This window comes from Malurus melanocephalus, unplaced genomic scaffold (assembly GCF_030028575.1).
Source record: "Malurus melanocephalus ecotype Western Australia unplaced genomic scaffold, MMel_1.1 scaffold_556, whole genome shotgun sequence".
NCBI lineage: Eukaryota > Metazoa > Chordata > Aves > Passeriformes > Maluridae > Malurus > Malurus melanocephalus.
In genome coordinates this window covers 39804-58256 of record NW_026623788.1, presented here as the reverse complement: position 1 = coordinate 58256, position 18453 = coordinate 39804, and the positions used below count along the sequence as shown (strand labels likewise).

The following is an 18453-nucleotide window of genomic DNA, read 5'->3' as shown; positions in this document are numbered from 1 at the left end:
ATGGAATCTGGTATGTGAATCAGCTGTATAGGCAGCTCTGTAGTGCAGGCTGATATGTGATGTAAGTGTCCTGGAAATATACTTTCCCCTAAGTATAAAAGTTTGAGAGTAAGAGTAAGTGGCTTGGTTTGAAAGAYAGATGTCTGTCAAGGAAAGTAGGAATTTACCTTGGAATGGAAAACATGATCCCCTTTCCTCCGAATTATTATGACTTTGAGATTAAGGGGGCTTCCAGGCAAAGATATGGGGTTCTTTATTAGTTAAGATATAATTCTTTACTAGTAAGAATAACAAGGCAAACAAGCAGTGACACCCTCCGGGCAGCGACACCCTCCCCGCTGCTGCAGTTCCGGGCACGGCCGCCAGGGGGAGCGGGGGRCACTCAGCCATGCAGGCCGGGTGCGATGAGTCCTCCGCGCCTGTAGGGGGCGCTGTGCCGCCAGCTCGGCCGGCTCGCTCCCTCACGCGGTAATGGCGGACAGCCTGGATGGCATCATGGGCTTCAGCCGGAACTTTGGAGCGGCAGCTCGAACAGCAAAGGCAGGCACWCCCCGGGGGGCAAACGAAATGTAGCAGTAAACTCCGCAGTCTTTGCAGGAGCCTCAGGGGTCAGGTGGACACTAGATGCTGGGTACAGTGTAGCAAAAAAAGGTGAAGCAGCAGCAGAAAACAGGTGTGGCTGGGCCACAACAGCCGGGCTTCTCTGTAGGAGCTGCTGGGGAGAGGCCCCCTCCGGGAGGGGGGAAGGGAATTGAGGTCCTGAGGCACCTGTGTGGTTGGTGAGGGTCCTTTCCAGTGAGGTCGGGTGTTAATAAGGYTCCAGTTCAACGGCTGCTCTTGGGAGCAAAGGCTCACCCACAGTRAGGAAGAAGCAGCGCAGGGCTGGGCTTCAGCAGTGGTAATGGATTCTCCCCGTGATAACCAGAAGCTTGACCATTCCCTCGGATCCTGACAGTGAGAGACAGCTTGGAGCTAACCCAGCACCTCGCCCCCAGCCAAAATCTTGAAGTATCTCTGCCTTTCCCAAAAAAATGCCCCTCGGATACAAGAGTGCAGCCAACTGCACTCCTCCCCCACCTCCTTGGCTGCATATTTTTCTCTCYTAAGTACTGGTTKTTATACWCTCTTAGCAACAAATGGGACAAAATTCCATGAGAGAAAGAAAAAAGAAAAAATCCTACCCTCCAGCAATAAGATAGTGAAATAGACTGAAACTACTGTAGTTTATTTGGTCTCCTTTTTATTTTGTTGTTTTTCAGACTTCTATTCATGCCAATTTGATGCATAGAGGTACCTCTTGTGAGAGTAAATGACTAGAAAATTCTTTAATGAGACTACTTCAATAGGGACAACATTGTATTAATCGGAGCTGTATAGTTTTGGTACACCTACTATGTAGTTGTGAATTAATACCCTCTAGTGTAGTGTTGTGTTCCGTGTGTTTTTTTTTTGTTTTGTTTTGGGTTTTTATGTTTGTGGGTTTCCCTTTTTTTTGTTTGTTTGGGTTTTTGAGGCAGGTGTTAAATCCTTATAGTCTTTTACTTTCTTGCAATGTAGCACTCGTGTTTTTTCCTGGCAAGACAGGCAGACCTCAGCATGGGAAGCTGGGAAGTACAAGGTGGAGACTCCTGGGTAGCTGATATGCATGCACAGCAAAGCAACCAYGAGTAGTGGAGCGTGAAGAATTTAATACCTGAACATTGTGCACATCTATTGTATCAGCTGGTAGCCAGCAGATGTCTGAATGTGTTGATGTATTTCTTTTCAYAACTTTGAGTTGGAATTTACGGGGGAGTAGACAAGAGCTGAGGGGAAATTACAACACTGAGAGCATCTCTGTCCAGTGTGTTCTTTGAAACCTTAATGCACTTCGTGGAAGTGCTTTATTGTGAGCTCTCTTTCCTTCCTATACAGAAGAGTCAAAGCTGTAACCTTTTGTCTTTTGACCCACAGAGAGACTATAGCAAAGAGCTAGAAAAATGTGTAACTTTCTAACAAAATGTGATTTTTCTGTCTGTACCCTGACTGGATGCAGTTAAGAGTTCCCCAGTACCTTATCTKGGAAAAAGACATTTAGAGTTTTAAGAGTTCAGCAGCTTTGAAATTCTTATATCTGTACTTTCTCTGAGTATTGAATGAACAGTGCTGTTGCACAAGATGGTTGCGTTCCAAACTCACAGGGGCAGTAGATCTCAAGTTTTCTCTTTAGCCCTTCCTTTATACTGTTACCACACAGGGGATTGGTTTTCTTGGGTGTATCGTTTTTTGGATTAGTTGTTTTTTTGCTTGGCAGCATATATAGCATTTTTTTTTTCTGAAAAGACTTTTCACTATTTGCTGAATCTAATGAGAAGGCTGATCCTTGACTGCTTTATATTGGTGAAAAATACTAGGACTAAGAAATCTGTTCATTCGCTTGGGGGAAATACTGAGGTGAACATTCTTAATTCAAGTCCTTGATGTGAAATTTCCATACTGGAATACTTTTTGTCACTTACCTGTGTATAAAGTTGGCAAAACTCATTTCAGAAAAGYGTGGTTTTAGCAGCAAGGGTTATTCACCAGCTCCAAATTCTGAAGAGGTAGAGTAGATTTAACACTTGATACTCTTAATATTTATTTTTTGTTAATGGACAGGATTCTGTAATTTAACTACAGTTGGTTTTAGATGCAGGAATCACTATCAGAAATCCATGTTTTGATGTTAACAAAATGTTATGGCTGCTTTTAGTGATCCGTGGCTTATGAAAGTTGTTACAACATCAGGAAAGCATCAACTGTTTATGCAGAGTCCTAAAATAAACTGAAATGATGTAACTTGCTCCATCCAAACTTAATTCCAGGATCTCTGATTTGCCTAGATCAGGATAAAGACTCTTAAAATAATGCATTTACTCACCCAGTAATTGAAAGGAATAAAACTTTTTGGACTATGTAGTTTTTGCTCTCACTGCTTAAAGTTGCTTCAYAGGACATTCTGTTCTTCAGGCACAGTGTAATGCTGCTGGGCTGGTCCTGAGGTGACCAAGTTTTCATTCTTATTTCTAATGTGCCCTGTCTRTGTAAGAAATGCTTTTCCAGGGTGTCTCCCTCTGCCCTGTGATTCAATTTTCTCTTGTTTAYATAGTAAACAATTGTTTCCCTACTAACAAATATTTTTGTAGAAGGAAGTCCATGAAACTGTATCAGTATTAGAAAGGGGACAGACAAAAGTGAAACACACTCAGGATATGGTTGCCCATTTTCTTGCATATGATGATCTGCTGGAGTTACTTCAGAAATTTTCCACAGTACAGAAACTTCTGTTTAACAAGTTGCCTATTCTTTAAATATTTCCTTTCCTGGCTTGGGACATTGTTTATGTGTGTTTAACAAAGCAGGAAGTAATCCAGGCCTTGTCTAGTTTATCCAGTTCCTGGTATGCGAAGTGAAGGACAGCAAAAAAAGAAAGGAAAAAAGGTGTGGAAAATGTGTGTGATGAGTAAATATCTCTATCAGGATAGTTCTTGAACTCTTATCTTCTGTTTGTTAATTAAAGACTACTAATACTCCAAAATGAGTTTTATATCCTTGCCATTAAATGATCAGTGAAACTACTGCCCAGCAGTTTTGGAAATTCTGTGTTTGTTGATATGATAGTTTCTCCTAGAATTTTTTTTGCATGAGGGTTTGACTCAACATTAGAAAGACAGRATGCAAGCACAGTCTGAGTGTGGGGTTGAGAACTGGAAAATACCAAGTTTGGAGTTTGACCTGAGTGTTGTGTTAGTCCTTTTCTGCCAATACTTAATTCAGCTGTTCCACTTCTCATACACAAGTCCATTTAGTTTAAGGACTGTATTCAATGTGAAAGYTGCATCTATAGGATGGTTTTTAAAACTTAGGAAGTTTTGCAGTATGGTTGAACTAATAATCTTTACCATTAGCCCATTTTCTTTTCAGTGTATCTGTAATTCAGTGACTGTTCCTTCTGCTGCTGTGAAACCAAAATGCATATTAGCTGCTAATTTGGAATTCAAATAGGGCATTATCATTTCATCATTGGAGAGTTGACATGCTCAGGATTTGGAATGCTCTTGCAGATTTTCTTTTAGCTTTTAAAACCTTTTTTGAAGTAATTTGCTTTAATGACATACTTAAGACCTTCTATTTTAATACCAGAAACTAATGGGATTTTAACCTTAGTTTATTGTATCCGAAATGTAGACTTAATTAACTTTCTAACTTTTACTAAGCTGTAGATAAGTCTTAATGTGATTTGTGTTGAAGTATTTAAAGGTTTTGATTTAACTGGACAGATACCTGCCTGTAATTCCATGCCAAGAAAAACACTGATAAATTGAAGTTGTCTTTTAGTTTTGGTTTAACAATGCTTTCTAGGTAGTCTGTCTCAAAGAACAGTTATGAGCTTCAGGACTTGTGGGGTAAAAATAGGGTATTTTTAATGGTGGTCTTACTTTTTAAAGCCATCTTGCATGACTCTTGGCTTTAATTGTCTTTGGAAGTATTCAGCAAGACAATTTTTTTTTTTTTTTTGCTATTGCACTCCCCTGTATCTGAAAATGTATAATTTCTGTAGTTTGGTTTCTTTCTGTGGATACTGAGTGTTTTCAGCATTCCTGCACTGTAGTGACTTGTAGATTTACTGTTTTACTAGAATTTTCCTTTCATTTGGTATTACTTATGCACATACTAATTTGGATTTAATGAATCTTCTCTTTTTTTTCCCCTGATAGCTTCACTTTGAGGGAGCATGCTTATCAAATATTTAGATGAGTTTACTGTATTTTTTTAAAAGCTTCATTACACAAATAAACAGGCATACACTCTCAGATTAATGTTTGATTTGATTAGCTTCATACAGTTTTAAAGAAAAGCAACAGTGAGTATTTTAAATTGGAATGTTTCTGGTTTTCATTAGAATTATATAATAAGTACTTTTTTTTCAAAGACATTATACCAACTAGCAAGGGATTGTCTTAAGTTTCAGATGTACTTGTTAGGAAATAGGCAAGGAAAGTTTTAAGGTCTTTTGCTTACTCAGACTAAATGGGTTCTGCACTCTGCACTTATACTCRCTATTCCAATAAGGTTGCATTATTGTAGTACAGAATAGTTTGTCTTGCATTCTGTAAAAGAGGGGCTGCTATTAWAAAAGAAAAAAAAAGAAATGAGAGGCTTGTTTGCATTCAAACTCACTTTCCTACTATCAAATGTCAAGTCTTTGACAATAGTGGAATAGTCAGAACATTAAAGAATCATGGAAAAGTTAATAACTATTTTTACTTGTGAGATAATTACTTAATCTTGGATCAGTGTGGAAAAAAATGTTGATGTCTTTGCTTTTTCAGATTGTATCCAGTTTTAAAACTACAACATCAAGGGCAATCTGTCAACTGGTAAAGGAATATGTTGGCCACAGGGATGGTATYTGGGATGTCAGTGTCGCGAAAACWCAGCCAGTGGTGTTGGGAACTGCATCTGCTGGTAAAGTTTTGTATTGCTTGAATATTTAGAAAATTCTGGTTTAGTCTCTAAGATATAGCAAATATAGATCCAAGCATGCGTAAATACTGAGCTCCACACTGAAAGAGTCCTTTTAAAGAAGTTCTTTAGCTGGAAAATTCTTAAAATTTGAGATTTTCTTGAAATGCATTGAACTTTCAGAAGTTCCAAGCATACTTGTTGGTCTTCCTATTGTATGTGCCAGGTAGCTTGCATGCAGGTTATACTCTCCTTAAGCAGTTCTGCCATGTTGGGTGGTGTGAATGTGTGGGATGGGAGGCTACTTGCCTGGGGGGCTTTTGGCACATAATTCCATATGGCTGGAGACAAGAGATCCCTGCAGGCTTTGTATCCTAGCACTGTTTAGTCTTTGTTTTATGGAAGMTGTATATGTGGTCCCAGTTTGCATATTCTTGTATTCTTGCATTCTGTCTTGTGCCTGTGGACATGGGGCAACTAAAAGTCTTAATTTTCAGTCCTTCTTAATTTACTAGATTTATTCCTTCCCACTTGAGGAGGAACAAGAATTAATGAATCGGTCACTAAATCAATTAAARTCCAAAAATCAATCTACAGACTTGTGTAGTTTTGGAAAATTGTTAGGGAAATAAACCATAACCAGATAGAATTGATCAGTCTGAAGCAACAGTCTTTTGAAGATAGAACAGAATCTGACTGGACTTTAATATTATGGACTAGAAGCCTTGGCTTCTTGAATTGAACTGTTATAATTTTTACRTGCCAGCTGAGAGGTTAATTTTGTGTGGGACATCTTGTCTTTGTCCTGATTTAACTTGGAAATAGCCATTGTCCAATCAGTGTTAAGGTACTACCCACTTAAATACTTRAATAGATGATTTATTTTTGGGTGTGGCAGGATAAAGGAGTGGCATTTGGAGTGATTTCCTTTTTTAATAATTTTTTTTAGTGCTCTGCAGTGATCTGTATGCATTTGGGACTTCCATACAGGAAGTAAATAGATTGTGCATAGAATTCGTGTTTGTAATGACTGCCTTTTTCACCGTGGAATGCTTTCTTTTTTTTTTTCTGAATGTCATGATACACAGTTGGAGCTTTCTACAGAAGCATATAACCAAGTTAGGAAAAATATCAAAAGCAGAATTTGCCTTTTGATACTTACTGGAAATTAATCTGATTAGGACAGCATCTTTTATTGGGGAGATGTGTATAATGACAAGAAACTTTTATTTTTTAAATATGAGRTAGTAGTCAAGAGGGTTTGATCTGTTCTGCATTTAAAAACTGTTTTATATGGTATGTGCTACAGTGGAAGATAACTTGTTTTTTAAAAGGGTAAAAGTGAAAACCATGTGTTTTTAACTATTTACAGCTGCTTTTTAATCTTTGTAGATCACACTGCTTTGCTGTGGAGCATAGAAACAGGGAAGTGCCTTGTCAAGTATGTAGGGCATGTTGGCTCAGGTAAGATAAGGGTATGTTGTGAAAACTGGGAACAGAGCATGGGAGGGGTAAATGCGTTTTGGCCAGCTACAGAAATGTTTGTTGTGGTTTCACTTGCAGGTTTGCCAACATCATTAAGTCAATTGTGAAGTTCCACTAATTTTCGTACAGAGAATGTTTTGTAATATGATTCTTTATTGGAGAGGCACATTGAGACAGTTCCACAAATGCTAAATGAATAAACAAGTCCATATAAAGAAATTCRCAGGCACAGTTGCGACACTCAGAAGTTAAATGTCAGAACTCATTGAGGTCTCGTGCATGTGCAGAGCAAAAGCTTATATAATCAGAAATTAGCTGTCTTGCAGGATCTGCATCATATTTGGGGTACAAACTACAGATGCTGGGTGAATATCTATTTGCACTTCTCTATTTAAGATCCCGTGTATGATTYGGTGCATAATCTAAGAACTTGTTTTTAAGACAGTTATCTAAATATAGGTGTTTGTCTTTCTTTATACCAGTATTTTTTAAACCCCGCTTTGGGCAGAGAGGTGCAGTGAGTGTTTTTGATGTTAATTTTTGGTGTCYAGTTTGATAAGAACCTGATAGGCCCCCTTCTGTCTCATGATGAGTTACAATACAGGACTTTATAGACCAGAATTGGAGAGGTATTCCATAGTTTTAAATTGCTGTTGAGATTTGAGGACTTTGAATGATCATACCTGGGAAAATGGGGAATGCAGTTATTGACCAGGATTGTTTAAGTAACCCATCACATCACATGAACTTTGAGGCAAGGATAAAAACAGAATTAAGTTCTCTAGAAGAGCTTCAGCCATAAGTGGTATGTTTTCTTCCTGCTACATTACTTCTAGCTCCTACAGCACAGAGATAAATGCATAGAAACAACTGGTAACACATTAATGTGTTCTGGTATCTCAGGTTGTTTACTGCATGAACCTCTAAGTTCTCTTTAGAACTTCCATCCTAGTAGTTTTCTTTTAAAATTGCTATTTAGATAACTATGAAAATAAGAAGTTCTAACCTGTATGTAAACAGTTGCATTTAAACAACTGTGTTTGAACAGTAACAAAAAATTATATTCTATATAAATTTTGTATATCTGTATACATCTATAAATTATATTAGAAATAATGTATTTTTCATTTAGTAAACCTTTTTTTTTTATTTGACAGTTGAAAAGGGTTTTGATGGACAGATTTGAAATGGTGCAAAGGTGTTGGGTGCCAGCAGCTGATGGTTCAGTTTAAGGAATGTCTCTTTAGACTCATTCCACAATGCTCTCCCAACAACATATGCATGTATTTTACTTGTATAATGGATGGAAATTATTTCTAAGTTCCATCTTGAATTGAGTCTTATGCWCTGAAATGAAATTAAGAGTTTTGTTTGTTGACAGAATACTTGCAGGACTATTTTAGAGCCATCTTGTTTTGATTACATATAGTTGCAGGACTGAAAGCTGATTTGTGTTATTTGYATCAGGTTTCCAGGCATTTGTTCTTGCAATCCTAAGTAATAAGCAGAAAGTTGATGCTAACATATAGTAAGTTTCCATTAAGTTAGAAATAATTATGAATATTTAAATTCTCTTTATGGAAGYCCAGAGCATTATCCCTGTAAGTTTATGTACAATTATTTGAATGAGGTTTGTTTATCCTCTCTAACAGGAACCTCTTTTATGGGGTTCAGGAAATAACTTGCTAGAAAATATGTATAATCAACTATAGCTGCTTTGCTTGATACTGCACTTCTATGTCACCAAAGAGATTTCTACCAAAAATCACTTAAAACTTAAGATGATTTGATTTTTCAATGCTTTTAATGATAAAAAATTGTGAAAAAAAAATCATTTTCATACTAACTTAACACTTTACTTTGTTTCAAACAGTAAACTCCATAAAGTTTCATCCCACTGAGCAAGTGGCTCTTACAGGTGTGTAAAGTTTTTTCATGTGTTAAGTATGTTAATCTTGATGGAAAATAAGTGTAATTYGCTAATTTGTTCTAGTTGTAACCTCTCTCCCTATTGCTTTGTCAGCATTCTTATTGATTGAATTATTTTTATATTTCAAGGCRTAAGAAATCAGAGCTGCATCTTGCCTTCTGTGTTTTTCATGTCATATCGTCATTTGTGCTTGCCTGCTCCAAACCAGACATTTATATATATGATTATACATCAGCTGAATGTTCTGGAATTCGTCCCAGAATACTGAAAGAACTAAGTGGGTGTCATGGCAGCGTACCTCCTGATTATCTCCCAAAGGTCTTGGCAGTCTGAAGAGGTCTCTTCTGACTAGAAGCCATCCACTACTAGTCCAGTATTACAAGAAGGGTGTGAGGAAAGACCCATGAACTACAGACCTGCTAATCCAACCCAGTTCCTGAAAAAATTACAGAGATTATACTGGGTTCTTTTTAACTAATGTGATATCTTTCTAGGATAGGGTCATCTGCCTAGTGGATGAAGGGATTGTAGATCGTGGATATAGTTTTTTTGGTTTTTATTRAGGGTTTAGATGTTGTCCCTCAGTGTCCTTCTGGACAAGTCCAACTGTGGTATGAACAGGTTCACAGTGTGCTGGATGGGCAGCTGGCTAAAGGGCAGAGCTTAAAGTGTTATAGTGAATGGGACTACATCTGACTGGTATCACCAACAAACTGGCTAATGGTGTGTTCAACTCCTGCATCCAGGTCACTGATAAATCTATCAAACAGGGCTGGCCCTAGAATTGATGCCTGAGGAGCACCACCAGTGACCCTTTGCCAAACTGAGAGGTGCTGCTGATTCTCATGAGGAACAGGAGGCCTTTCAGCTGGATCTAAATGAGTGAGAGCATTGGKCAATGATTAATGGGATGAAATGAAACAAGTTCGAATGCTGGATGCTGCAGCTAAAACAGAGTAATGATGAGTATAAGTATAAATTGAGAGAGGARTGGCTGGAGAGCAGTCCTGCAGGAAGGGCTCAGGGGGTGCTGGTTGTCAGCAGGCTTGACATGAGTCAGTGTTGTGCCTGGGCACAACAAACCTCACCAAACATCCCACAAGTTGCCTGCTGGTCAAAAGAGGTGATTCAGCATTGATGCAACCTCACCTGGAGTGCTATGTGCAGTTCTGGGCATCACAATTTAAGAAGGTTGTGAAGGTCCTGGAATGTGTCCAGAGGAGATCAACAAAGCTGGTGAAAGGGCTGGAAGGCATTTCATGGAACAGATTTTGTCTGGTTTGGAGTAAAGRGGGACCTGAGGGATGACCTTGTTGCTCTTTACAGCATCCTGAGGAAGGGAATTGGAAATGGAGATGCTGAACTSTTCTCCCCGAGATCCAGTAATTGGATGCATGGGAATGGCTCAAAGCTGTGCTGGGAAAGTTTAGACTGGAYATTRGGAAGCATGCTTTTACCAAGAGGATGGTCAGATTGTGCAATAGGTTCTCTAGAGGGGTGGCTGATACTCCAAGCCTGACAGTGTTTAGGTGGCGTTTGGACAATGCCCTTAATAATATTCTTTTACTTCCGATCATCCCTGAAGTGCTCAGAGAGTTGGGGTGGATGTTTATTGTAGGTCTCTTCCRACTGAGATAGTCTGTTCTATATATATATATGTGTGTATATGATATTTCCAAAAATAAAGGAAAAGTATATTGTGCTATTGAGTGTGCAGGAAAAGCAGTGTGAAAACAAGGCTGTTAGTGTAAATGGGTTTTCAGGCCTGACCGTACCATCAGTGCAGCTTCAGGTTTGAAAACTGATTGGTCTAATCTGTGGTTCATATAGCCCAGCAATTAGGACATTATCTTTGGGATTAAAGAGGTCTGGATTCAATTTTCTGCTATTAGGTAAATCATTGTGATATGAGGATAATTGTTACTGAGGTTAGAAATTAAACACTTCTGTTTTCTGCATCTATAGTGATCACTTGAAGGGAGTAGCAGGCCTTTTGTCTAGGATTTGTCTGTTTAGATTTTCCTGTTTTCATCTGCTAACTGTAGCATACACATAAACATAAATTGTTACCATAAACAATTTTATTATGCAAACYGACTTATAAAACCCAAACTAACCAAACAAAAGCTGTCTGTAGCTAGATTATTGTTCTTCCATTATTTTATTGAGAGATAGTTCTGCAAAGTATTTCAATTGGAAGTTTTCAGGGGTCTTGTTCTTCAGTGTAATTAATTTAGAACTGGTTAAAATAAAAAAAAAACAAACCTTTGCTCTTATCCAGAATAGTGAAATCAGAAATAATACAAGGCTGACCTTTCTTCTTGCCTTAGATTAGCCTATTAGATGAGATATATTTCCTTGTACTTTCACATACATTGCACTTGCCAGAGTTTGCATACTCATTACAAACTGTCTTTCTCTATTTAAAACATTCTGCTTGGTTCCTCTCAGGTATTAGAACGTTTGTTCTGACTGTAACAAGGGCAATTGAGTTTCTTCTTAGTTAATAATAAATAAGTCTATTTCAAAACAAATGGAGTTTAAAATCAAGTGGTACCTGCTGAGCTGTGAACTGCTACTAGTTAAGCTGGGTTGTTTAGGGCAGAAGAGGAATAGCTTCACACTTTCTGTTTTGGGTTTCTCATTAAAATAATGGTAAAAACATTTAATGAAAGAAATCATTGAACGAGGAACCCCAGTATTTTGAGAAAYGGTAAATGAATATCTGGTGATGTATTAAATGTCTTCTTCAAATGTTACATRCTGAACAGCAGTGAGACTCATGTTCTTATGTGTAGCATTTAAATGTATATTTCATGGTAGGAGTGATTAATTTGGTAGCTACTTATGTCTTGCATAATGAGTTACRTTTGAGATGTTGAGACTTGCTTACCCTAAAATTTATAATGGTATCTGTTAGGAAAAGATACAACTTAGAGAGTATTGCTAAATGTAATACTAAAGCTTGTTTTTATTGCCCATTGAAATGCTCATACCTACTCTCTCTTTCTCTCTTTTTTTACCTCTCTTCCCCCTGTGCAGCATCTGGAGACCAGACAGCTCACATCTGGAGATACATAGTACAGTTGCCTACACCTCAGCCAACTGCAGACAGCAATGTAAGCAATCAGCTTRCTGCAACTAAACTTAATTGCATAGCAGTTTCATCAGATACAGGTTTTATGATAAGACTGAATGTTAAATTTACCCATAATTTCAAAATTACATGATTTCAGGATTGTCAAAGGTGGGATTTTAAGATCTTATTTTAACAGCTATATTTCAGCTTTTTTTCTGAAAACAGACTTCCTTCATATTTTCAAAGGCATTTGGTGCAGAATAGAGTTTACAGCTGTAAGTAGATTTTTTGCTGAAGGTAGTAAATGTGTAAATGAACTGTAAATGAACAGTCAAATAACTTCTTTTTTGTAATACTGAAGTTCTTTTTAAACTAGTTAAATTTTTGTAGGTGTATTAGCTATAGTTGCTTTGGATTTAAAACTGATGGTAAAGACTTGTAATTTTAGCATTTATTTAATTGTGTCTCTATTGATTCTAATCAATGCTTGCCAGCACACACCACACTGTCTGATGTTGTTGTCCCCAGGCCTTTATTTAGTCGGCATTTTCTCTAGCCTGTCAAATGTTTGTTTTACTTAAAAKCACCCTTACTAAATTGTGATGAAAACATAGTTTGTAGCATAGGCTTTTCAGTAGGCTAACTAGGGGCAAGAGTTGGCTGTGTAATGTGCGATAGAGTTCTGAATAGAAAATGTTTGATTCAGGTAATTTGATTTGGCATTTCTATTTTGAAAGAAAATACAAATGTTACATTTTCTTCACCTAAGTAATATAAAAGAAAGATGTTTTTGTCTTGTGTAAGTGAAAAAGGAGTTCAGAGAATGATGTTTCATGGTGAGCAAAATATTTTGTTTTGCATCAGCTCTGTGTGATGACTATGTTGACCAATAGACAAATATTGATGTAATGATTTGATTTTAATGGATAAAAATGTCTGTAAATTGTTCTCTTCGCAAAGATTAACACCTTCAGTGTCCTGTTAGATGCTTCCTATCCTTAAAAATTGAAAAGAAAAAAATCCCTTGATAATGTGCTGCAATGAAACTCTAGAGTAATACAGTTACCATAAGTAAAGGGGACAGATACTCAGAGCTAGARTCTGGAGAAGCTTTTAAGATGAAATAGAATCATTTGGATTGGAAAAAAACTTATAAGATCACCAAGTCCAGCTGTTAACCCAGCACTGCCACACCCCTCCACTAAACCATGTCCTTAAGGACCTCATCTACGTGTCTTTTACTTACCTCCAGGAATGTTCATGGTGCCGTTTCCCTGGGCAGCCTGTTCCAGTGCTTGATAACCCTTTTGGTGAAGGAAATATTCCTAAAATCCGGTATAAAACTCCCCATGTGCAACTTGAGAACACTTCCTCTTGTCCYATCACTTGTTCCTTGGGAGAAGAGACTGACACCCAKTGGTGGTGGTAGAGAGCAGTGAGATCTCCCCTGAGCCTCCGTTTCTCCYGGCTGAACAACTCTATTTCTCTCAGCTGCTCCTCAGGAAGTTGTTAAAAGGAGTTATTAAAACTGCTTTTAAGTCACTGGTTATATTCCTTCAGCTAAGTTTATGATAGTGAGTACCAGAATAGKCTGGGTGCAGAAGAATTAATTTACCCCACTTCCACATTAAGGGGATTGGGAAGCATTTACAGTGCAAAATGTAACTTAGAGATATTCCTTCCCTTTTATATGGAATCTGTTTTTCTCTTGCATTTTGCAGCAAGTGTCTGGAGAAGATGAAGTTGAATTCTCAGATAAAGATGAACCTGATGGAGATGGAGATGGTTCTAGTGATTGCCCCACTGTCAGAGCCCCGTTAACTTCACTGAAAAGCCATCAAGGAGTGGTCATAGCAGCTGACTGGCTTGTTGGAGGGAAGCAAGCTGTGACAGCATCATGGGACAGGACAGCGAATCTGTATGATGTCGAGACTTCTGAACTTGTCCATTCTCTTACAGGTATTTGTTCACTCACAAAAAATTAAGTTGCTGGTTTGTTTTTATATGTGGRATTTCTTGTAGATACTAAGATAATGGGAAAAGAAAGTGCTTCTCTGGAGCAGGATGTGTGTACCATATACTGCTTAGTATTGTAATAGATTCTAAAATTGCAATCTTGTAAATCCTCTGAGCATGAATTTATCTTCTTTTAAGCTTATGATTTAACCTGTAGTAGTTTTATTTAAATTGATTGTACCTAAATTTTAGTTCTTGCAAAAGGATTTTGCTATGTTCATGGTGTGTTAAACAGCAATAACCTGCACTACTGAATGTCAAATAAGTAGCGTGGTTTTTGCCTTCAAATACATTCCCAAACTTTTACAGCAGTAACAGGATTAAAGTTCAGAATAATTGTTACTCCTTTCTGTTTGGGAAAAAAAGATTCATCAGCATTTCATTCCAAGTGTATGTGGAAATGAAAAGTCTTATTTTCATTACCTTACATGTTCTCATGTGTGATTGTAGGGCACGACCAAGAGCTCACACATTGTTGTACTCATCCCACCCAGCGTCTCGTGGTGACATCGTCACGCGACACCACCTTCCGTCTGTGGGATTTCAGAGATCCTTCTATCCATTCTGTGAATGTCTTTCAGGGCCATACAGAGTAAGTGACAGCTCCTTTACAGGTTTTCACAAGTTCAAAAAGTTGCAAATCTGGCCAGAACTGTTCCTGTGAGCTTTTTGAGGTTCTAAGTTCATTTCTGTTTTGTGAGACTGATTTTCACAGAAACCCCCAATTGTGCTCCTTCAAATGTAGCACAGCAGCTAGTAATTTCCAAAATAGCAGCCAGGGCTCTTGGTGTGCTACTGCTCATGTGGTAAGTCTTGATCAAAATTATTACAAGTAAAGGTATTGTTACAAGATTTAAGGTATTGTTACAAGGTTTAAGGTATGAGGTTGTCTTTGGCATTGGTTATGCCTGCAGTYGGGGGTTATTGCTGTGATGCAGTGGATCAAGAAAAATGCCTCTGCTYCTCTTGATACTCACTGTCAAGTAAAGGTTACTTCTTTGAAACTAGTGGATAAAAAAGGATTATTTTTTACTCTTAAAAGCTTCTAWTTTTTGCATAAAATAAGAAATAAGAGTATGGGCACTGGTTGCCATGTTCCGTCAAAACAATGATTTTGATGTAACATATTAGTTACCAGTTTGGGCTTAATGTTACTGTACTGGCTACTATTGAATATGGACAAAGGTAGTCATGAGAATCTGTGTTCTGGTATTAACTTTCCTTTCTGTTTTTGGGGGCTTTGATAAATGGAAAATGCAGGTGTAACTTGGAAATACTTTACCCAAGGAAACAAATCTCTTTGAGACTTTGGAATGTTTGAGCTTGAGTGTTTCAGAAAAGATTTCACCTCCCTTCTTTGGAATAAAAGATGATTGTTAATCCTAGCTCAAAATAGAAAACCACAAATATTTATTCATGTTTTCTGTTTTTTGTTAATTCAATTGTGTAATTTAGATTATGACTGAGTTTCAGTATCTGCTTTTTAATTTTCTCAGCTATTGACTAGTCTCTATATAAACTAAAACCTTTTTAACCCCCTGCCCTGGACTCCTGAGCTTGATAAATTATTTGGTGCTTCACAATCATCCCATGTAAGTAGCCATCTTCTCCTGATAGAGCAGTAAGCTTGATTTTGTGGCTACATCCTAGAAGTGTTTCATCTCATCACTTTTGTACTCTTCTATCATTTTTCCTRGAATGTCTTATAAAGTTGGAAGGTTTTGTATCCATTGGTGCTTGCATTTTTTCCAAGCTGATTTACTGCTTTGTCCCATCTTTTCAGAGAAATTACCAAGATTGGCATTTATATTTTCCCATATATTTGCTGAGACTGAGTGATGTTGATCTTGGGTGGTGGTGCATGCTGTAAAAACTGTTAGTTGGTGTTTTGGCTTCTTTTGCTGAGACCTATAAACTAGCAGGGAGTTCATTTTTAGGAATGGGATAGACTTTGTGCAACCTCTTCAGTCACTTTTGCTCTAGCTTTTAATCGACTTCATATTTGTGTTTGTCTGCTTTATCAACCATTTTATACTTTGAATGTATGAGYTTTTAGTATTGACATAGGCTTTTTCACCAAATACACCCTAAATTTAAGGGTCTCAAAACTGACTTTACATTTCAGTAGCCAGGGCTGCTGGGCTCTCAGATTTGTGGAAGAGGTGATTCTACTACAGAAGGTGTTTGAGTGACGAGTGCAGTCAAAGCAGAGATGGGGGTTGGTATTTTTACAGTTGAGACGTACTTCAAGGAATTTTATTTTTGTTCCTTTATGGTATTGCCTACTGGCAAAATATTTTTAAATCACTCTCCAGTCAGAGAGAATGTCTATTTGAATAATTTGCAAAGTATTTGATATTTTGATAGACCCTTGGCATCAGTTCTGTAAATTGGATGTTACACTTATTAATGCTGATGATATAAAGTCCTCAACTGTAAGTTGTAACACCCTCTGGCTCCATAGCACCTGGTGAGTCTGGAGCTCATAGAGTAGCTGTTTCTAGCTCTGTGAATTTCACCAGATCGACTCATAACGCATTAAGCCAATATAATTAGAATCCAAACATCTCAATCATGAGGCCAACATTCCGTGTTTGTTGTGTCGTTCATTCGGTCGTTCCTTTCCCTCCTGGTGGGGGATCCGAACCACGGCCATTCACCAGCAGGTGGCAGCACCGCGCCGTGTCTAGAGCCTGTCCTGTCCCAAAGACAGCGGTGCGATCTCAGCTTCCTCTAATTAGCTTAATGAGCGAGACTGAAGGTTTACTCGAAATGGGTTATTATCGTGTGAAAAATATAACTGATGCCGATGTGTTGTAATTATTATAACAGTCCTKTTATAGACAGGGTATATAAAGCTTTTATAAAGTTAATTGACATAAAAAAGTGAAGAGTTGCAGTGTATTGTCATGTAATAAAAACTGATGTTATGKGARAAGTGGGGTATATGTRCTATCATCTATGAGAGATTATTTGTGTCTTAAATCAACTAAGAAATCACCTATTATTTTGGTGTCCTTGTATAGCTTTGTTAAAAGCAGAATGTTTATCATCTACTATTAAGACAATTTACAAAAATAAATTCTCTTCCAGTAAGGCCAGAGAGAATTGTTGTGGCCAACRTGTCTGTCTTGAGCTGCTTGCATTGGTACGTCTTTTGAATTAAAAGGCAATTTAAAAATTGTCAACTTTATGTTAGGTTGTTACAATGATAAAGATTTCAACTTATCTCTTGGTAAATTCTGTAAGTTGCTTGTTGCAGTGTGTAATTAATTTGCCTGTTAAACTTTTTATGCCTCCCTAGGCTGAGTTTGTCTAGCTACAGTTTCTGTCTTCTGKTTTTTTRTCTTCAAGAGTTTCGTTTCCTATGTTAATTATAGGAGTTTCCTGTATTTTCTTCCTAAAGTTACTGTTCATGTTTACAAGTTATCTATTTTACCTCAACATGTGTTTTTGAATATATTTTGATGTTGATAGACTTAAGTTAGTACATTGATAGTACTTTTGCRCTTCAAGCCTGCATTCAGCTAAGGTATTTTTTGAAGTTGTATCTTCCCATGGAAGTTTCCAGTTCTGTAACCGTTACTTGTTTACATTTTTCATATATGTATGTGTGTGTGTGTGTTTATGTAAATATGACTGTTTCAGTTAATACACGACTTACTTGCCTGTGCCCTGCTCACATAGCAATAAAAGTATCTTGTCACTTACTGTTTTAGGYTTGCCATGCCTCCAGTTCATCTCTCTTACTTATTCTCTACTGATGAAAAAAATATGGAATGGTCTGGAAATAAGACTGATGTTTGCTTAAATATAAATCTTCGTTATTGTCTGGTTTTGTGTGTGCACCACCAACAGGAATTTGTCTTACTGATGCTGTAAATTCCCAACCACATTCCTGTATGAGAAGTTTAACAGAGCCCTGGGAAAATGTTACATTTATGTTATAATCCAGACACTAACTTGTTGTCTGTTAAGTTGATTTCCTGAGTTAAGGCCTCCAAAAATTGTACTGATGACTCAAATTCCAATACCTTTTTTCCAGCAGATACTGCTTTGAAATACATGATTGATAATAATAGCTGTTCTCCTGAGAAATTATTCAATCTCATGTTCTGAGAAATTATTCAGTYTAGAGATTATTGATTAAAGCTCTTCAAATTGAACTAAGATTTTGTTCTGAGGAGCAAAATGGTTCTGGCATCTACATAGCACTTCTCATTCTACTTCACTTGTGCTTTCCTTTCCCAACATCAGCATAACCATGTCTTATCGTTGCTGTGAAGGCCTTGCTTTTCCCAACACCATGGCCTAGTTGAATAACTCTGGTGCTGACATGCTCTTGYATTATCTGCTTGATGAATTTTTCTGTTCCTTTAAGTACTCAGCATGTGCTGAGGTCTGTCTTATTGTGTGGAGCCTTCTGAAATGTTAATGTGTGGGAAGTGTTTACCATTTG

At 37.5% G+C, this 18453-nt stretch overlaps 1 protein-coding gene across 2 annotated transcripts in view; it reads left to right on the top strand.

The window, feature by feature from the left end:
- The window catches only part of WDR37 (WD repeat domain 37), a 46958-nt gene that overhangs the window by 14758 nt on the left and 13747 nt on the right, over positions 1-18453 (top strand). For both annotated transcript variants that reach the window (XM_057382220.1, XM_057382219.1), the window contains 6 exons: positions 5352-5487; positions 6877-6948; positions 8843-8887; positions 11942-12018; positions 13700-13937; positions 14445-14586. In XM_057382220.1, the coding sequence (XP_057238203.1) occupies positions 5352-5487; positions 6877-6948; positions 8843-8887; positions 11942-12018; positions 13700-13937; positions 14445-14586 (710 nt within the window). The remainder of the gene's footprint in view (positions 1-5351; positions 5488-6876; positions 6949-8842; positions 8888-11941; positions 12019-13699; positions 13938-14444; positions 14587-18453) is intronic.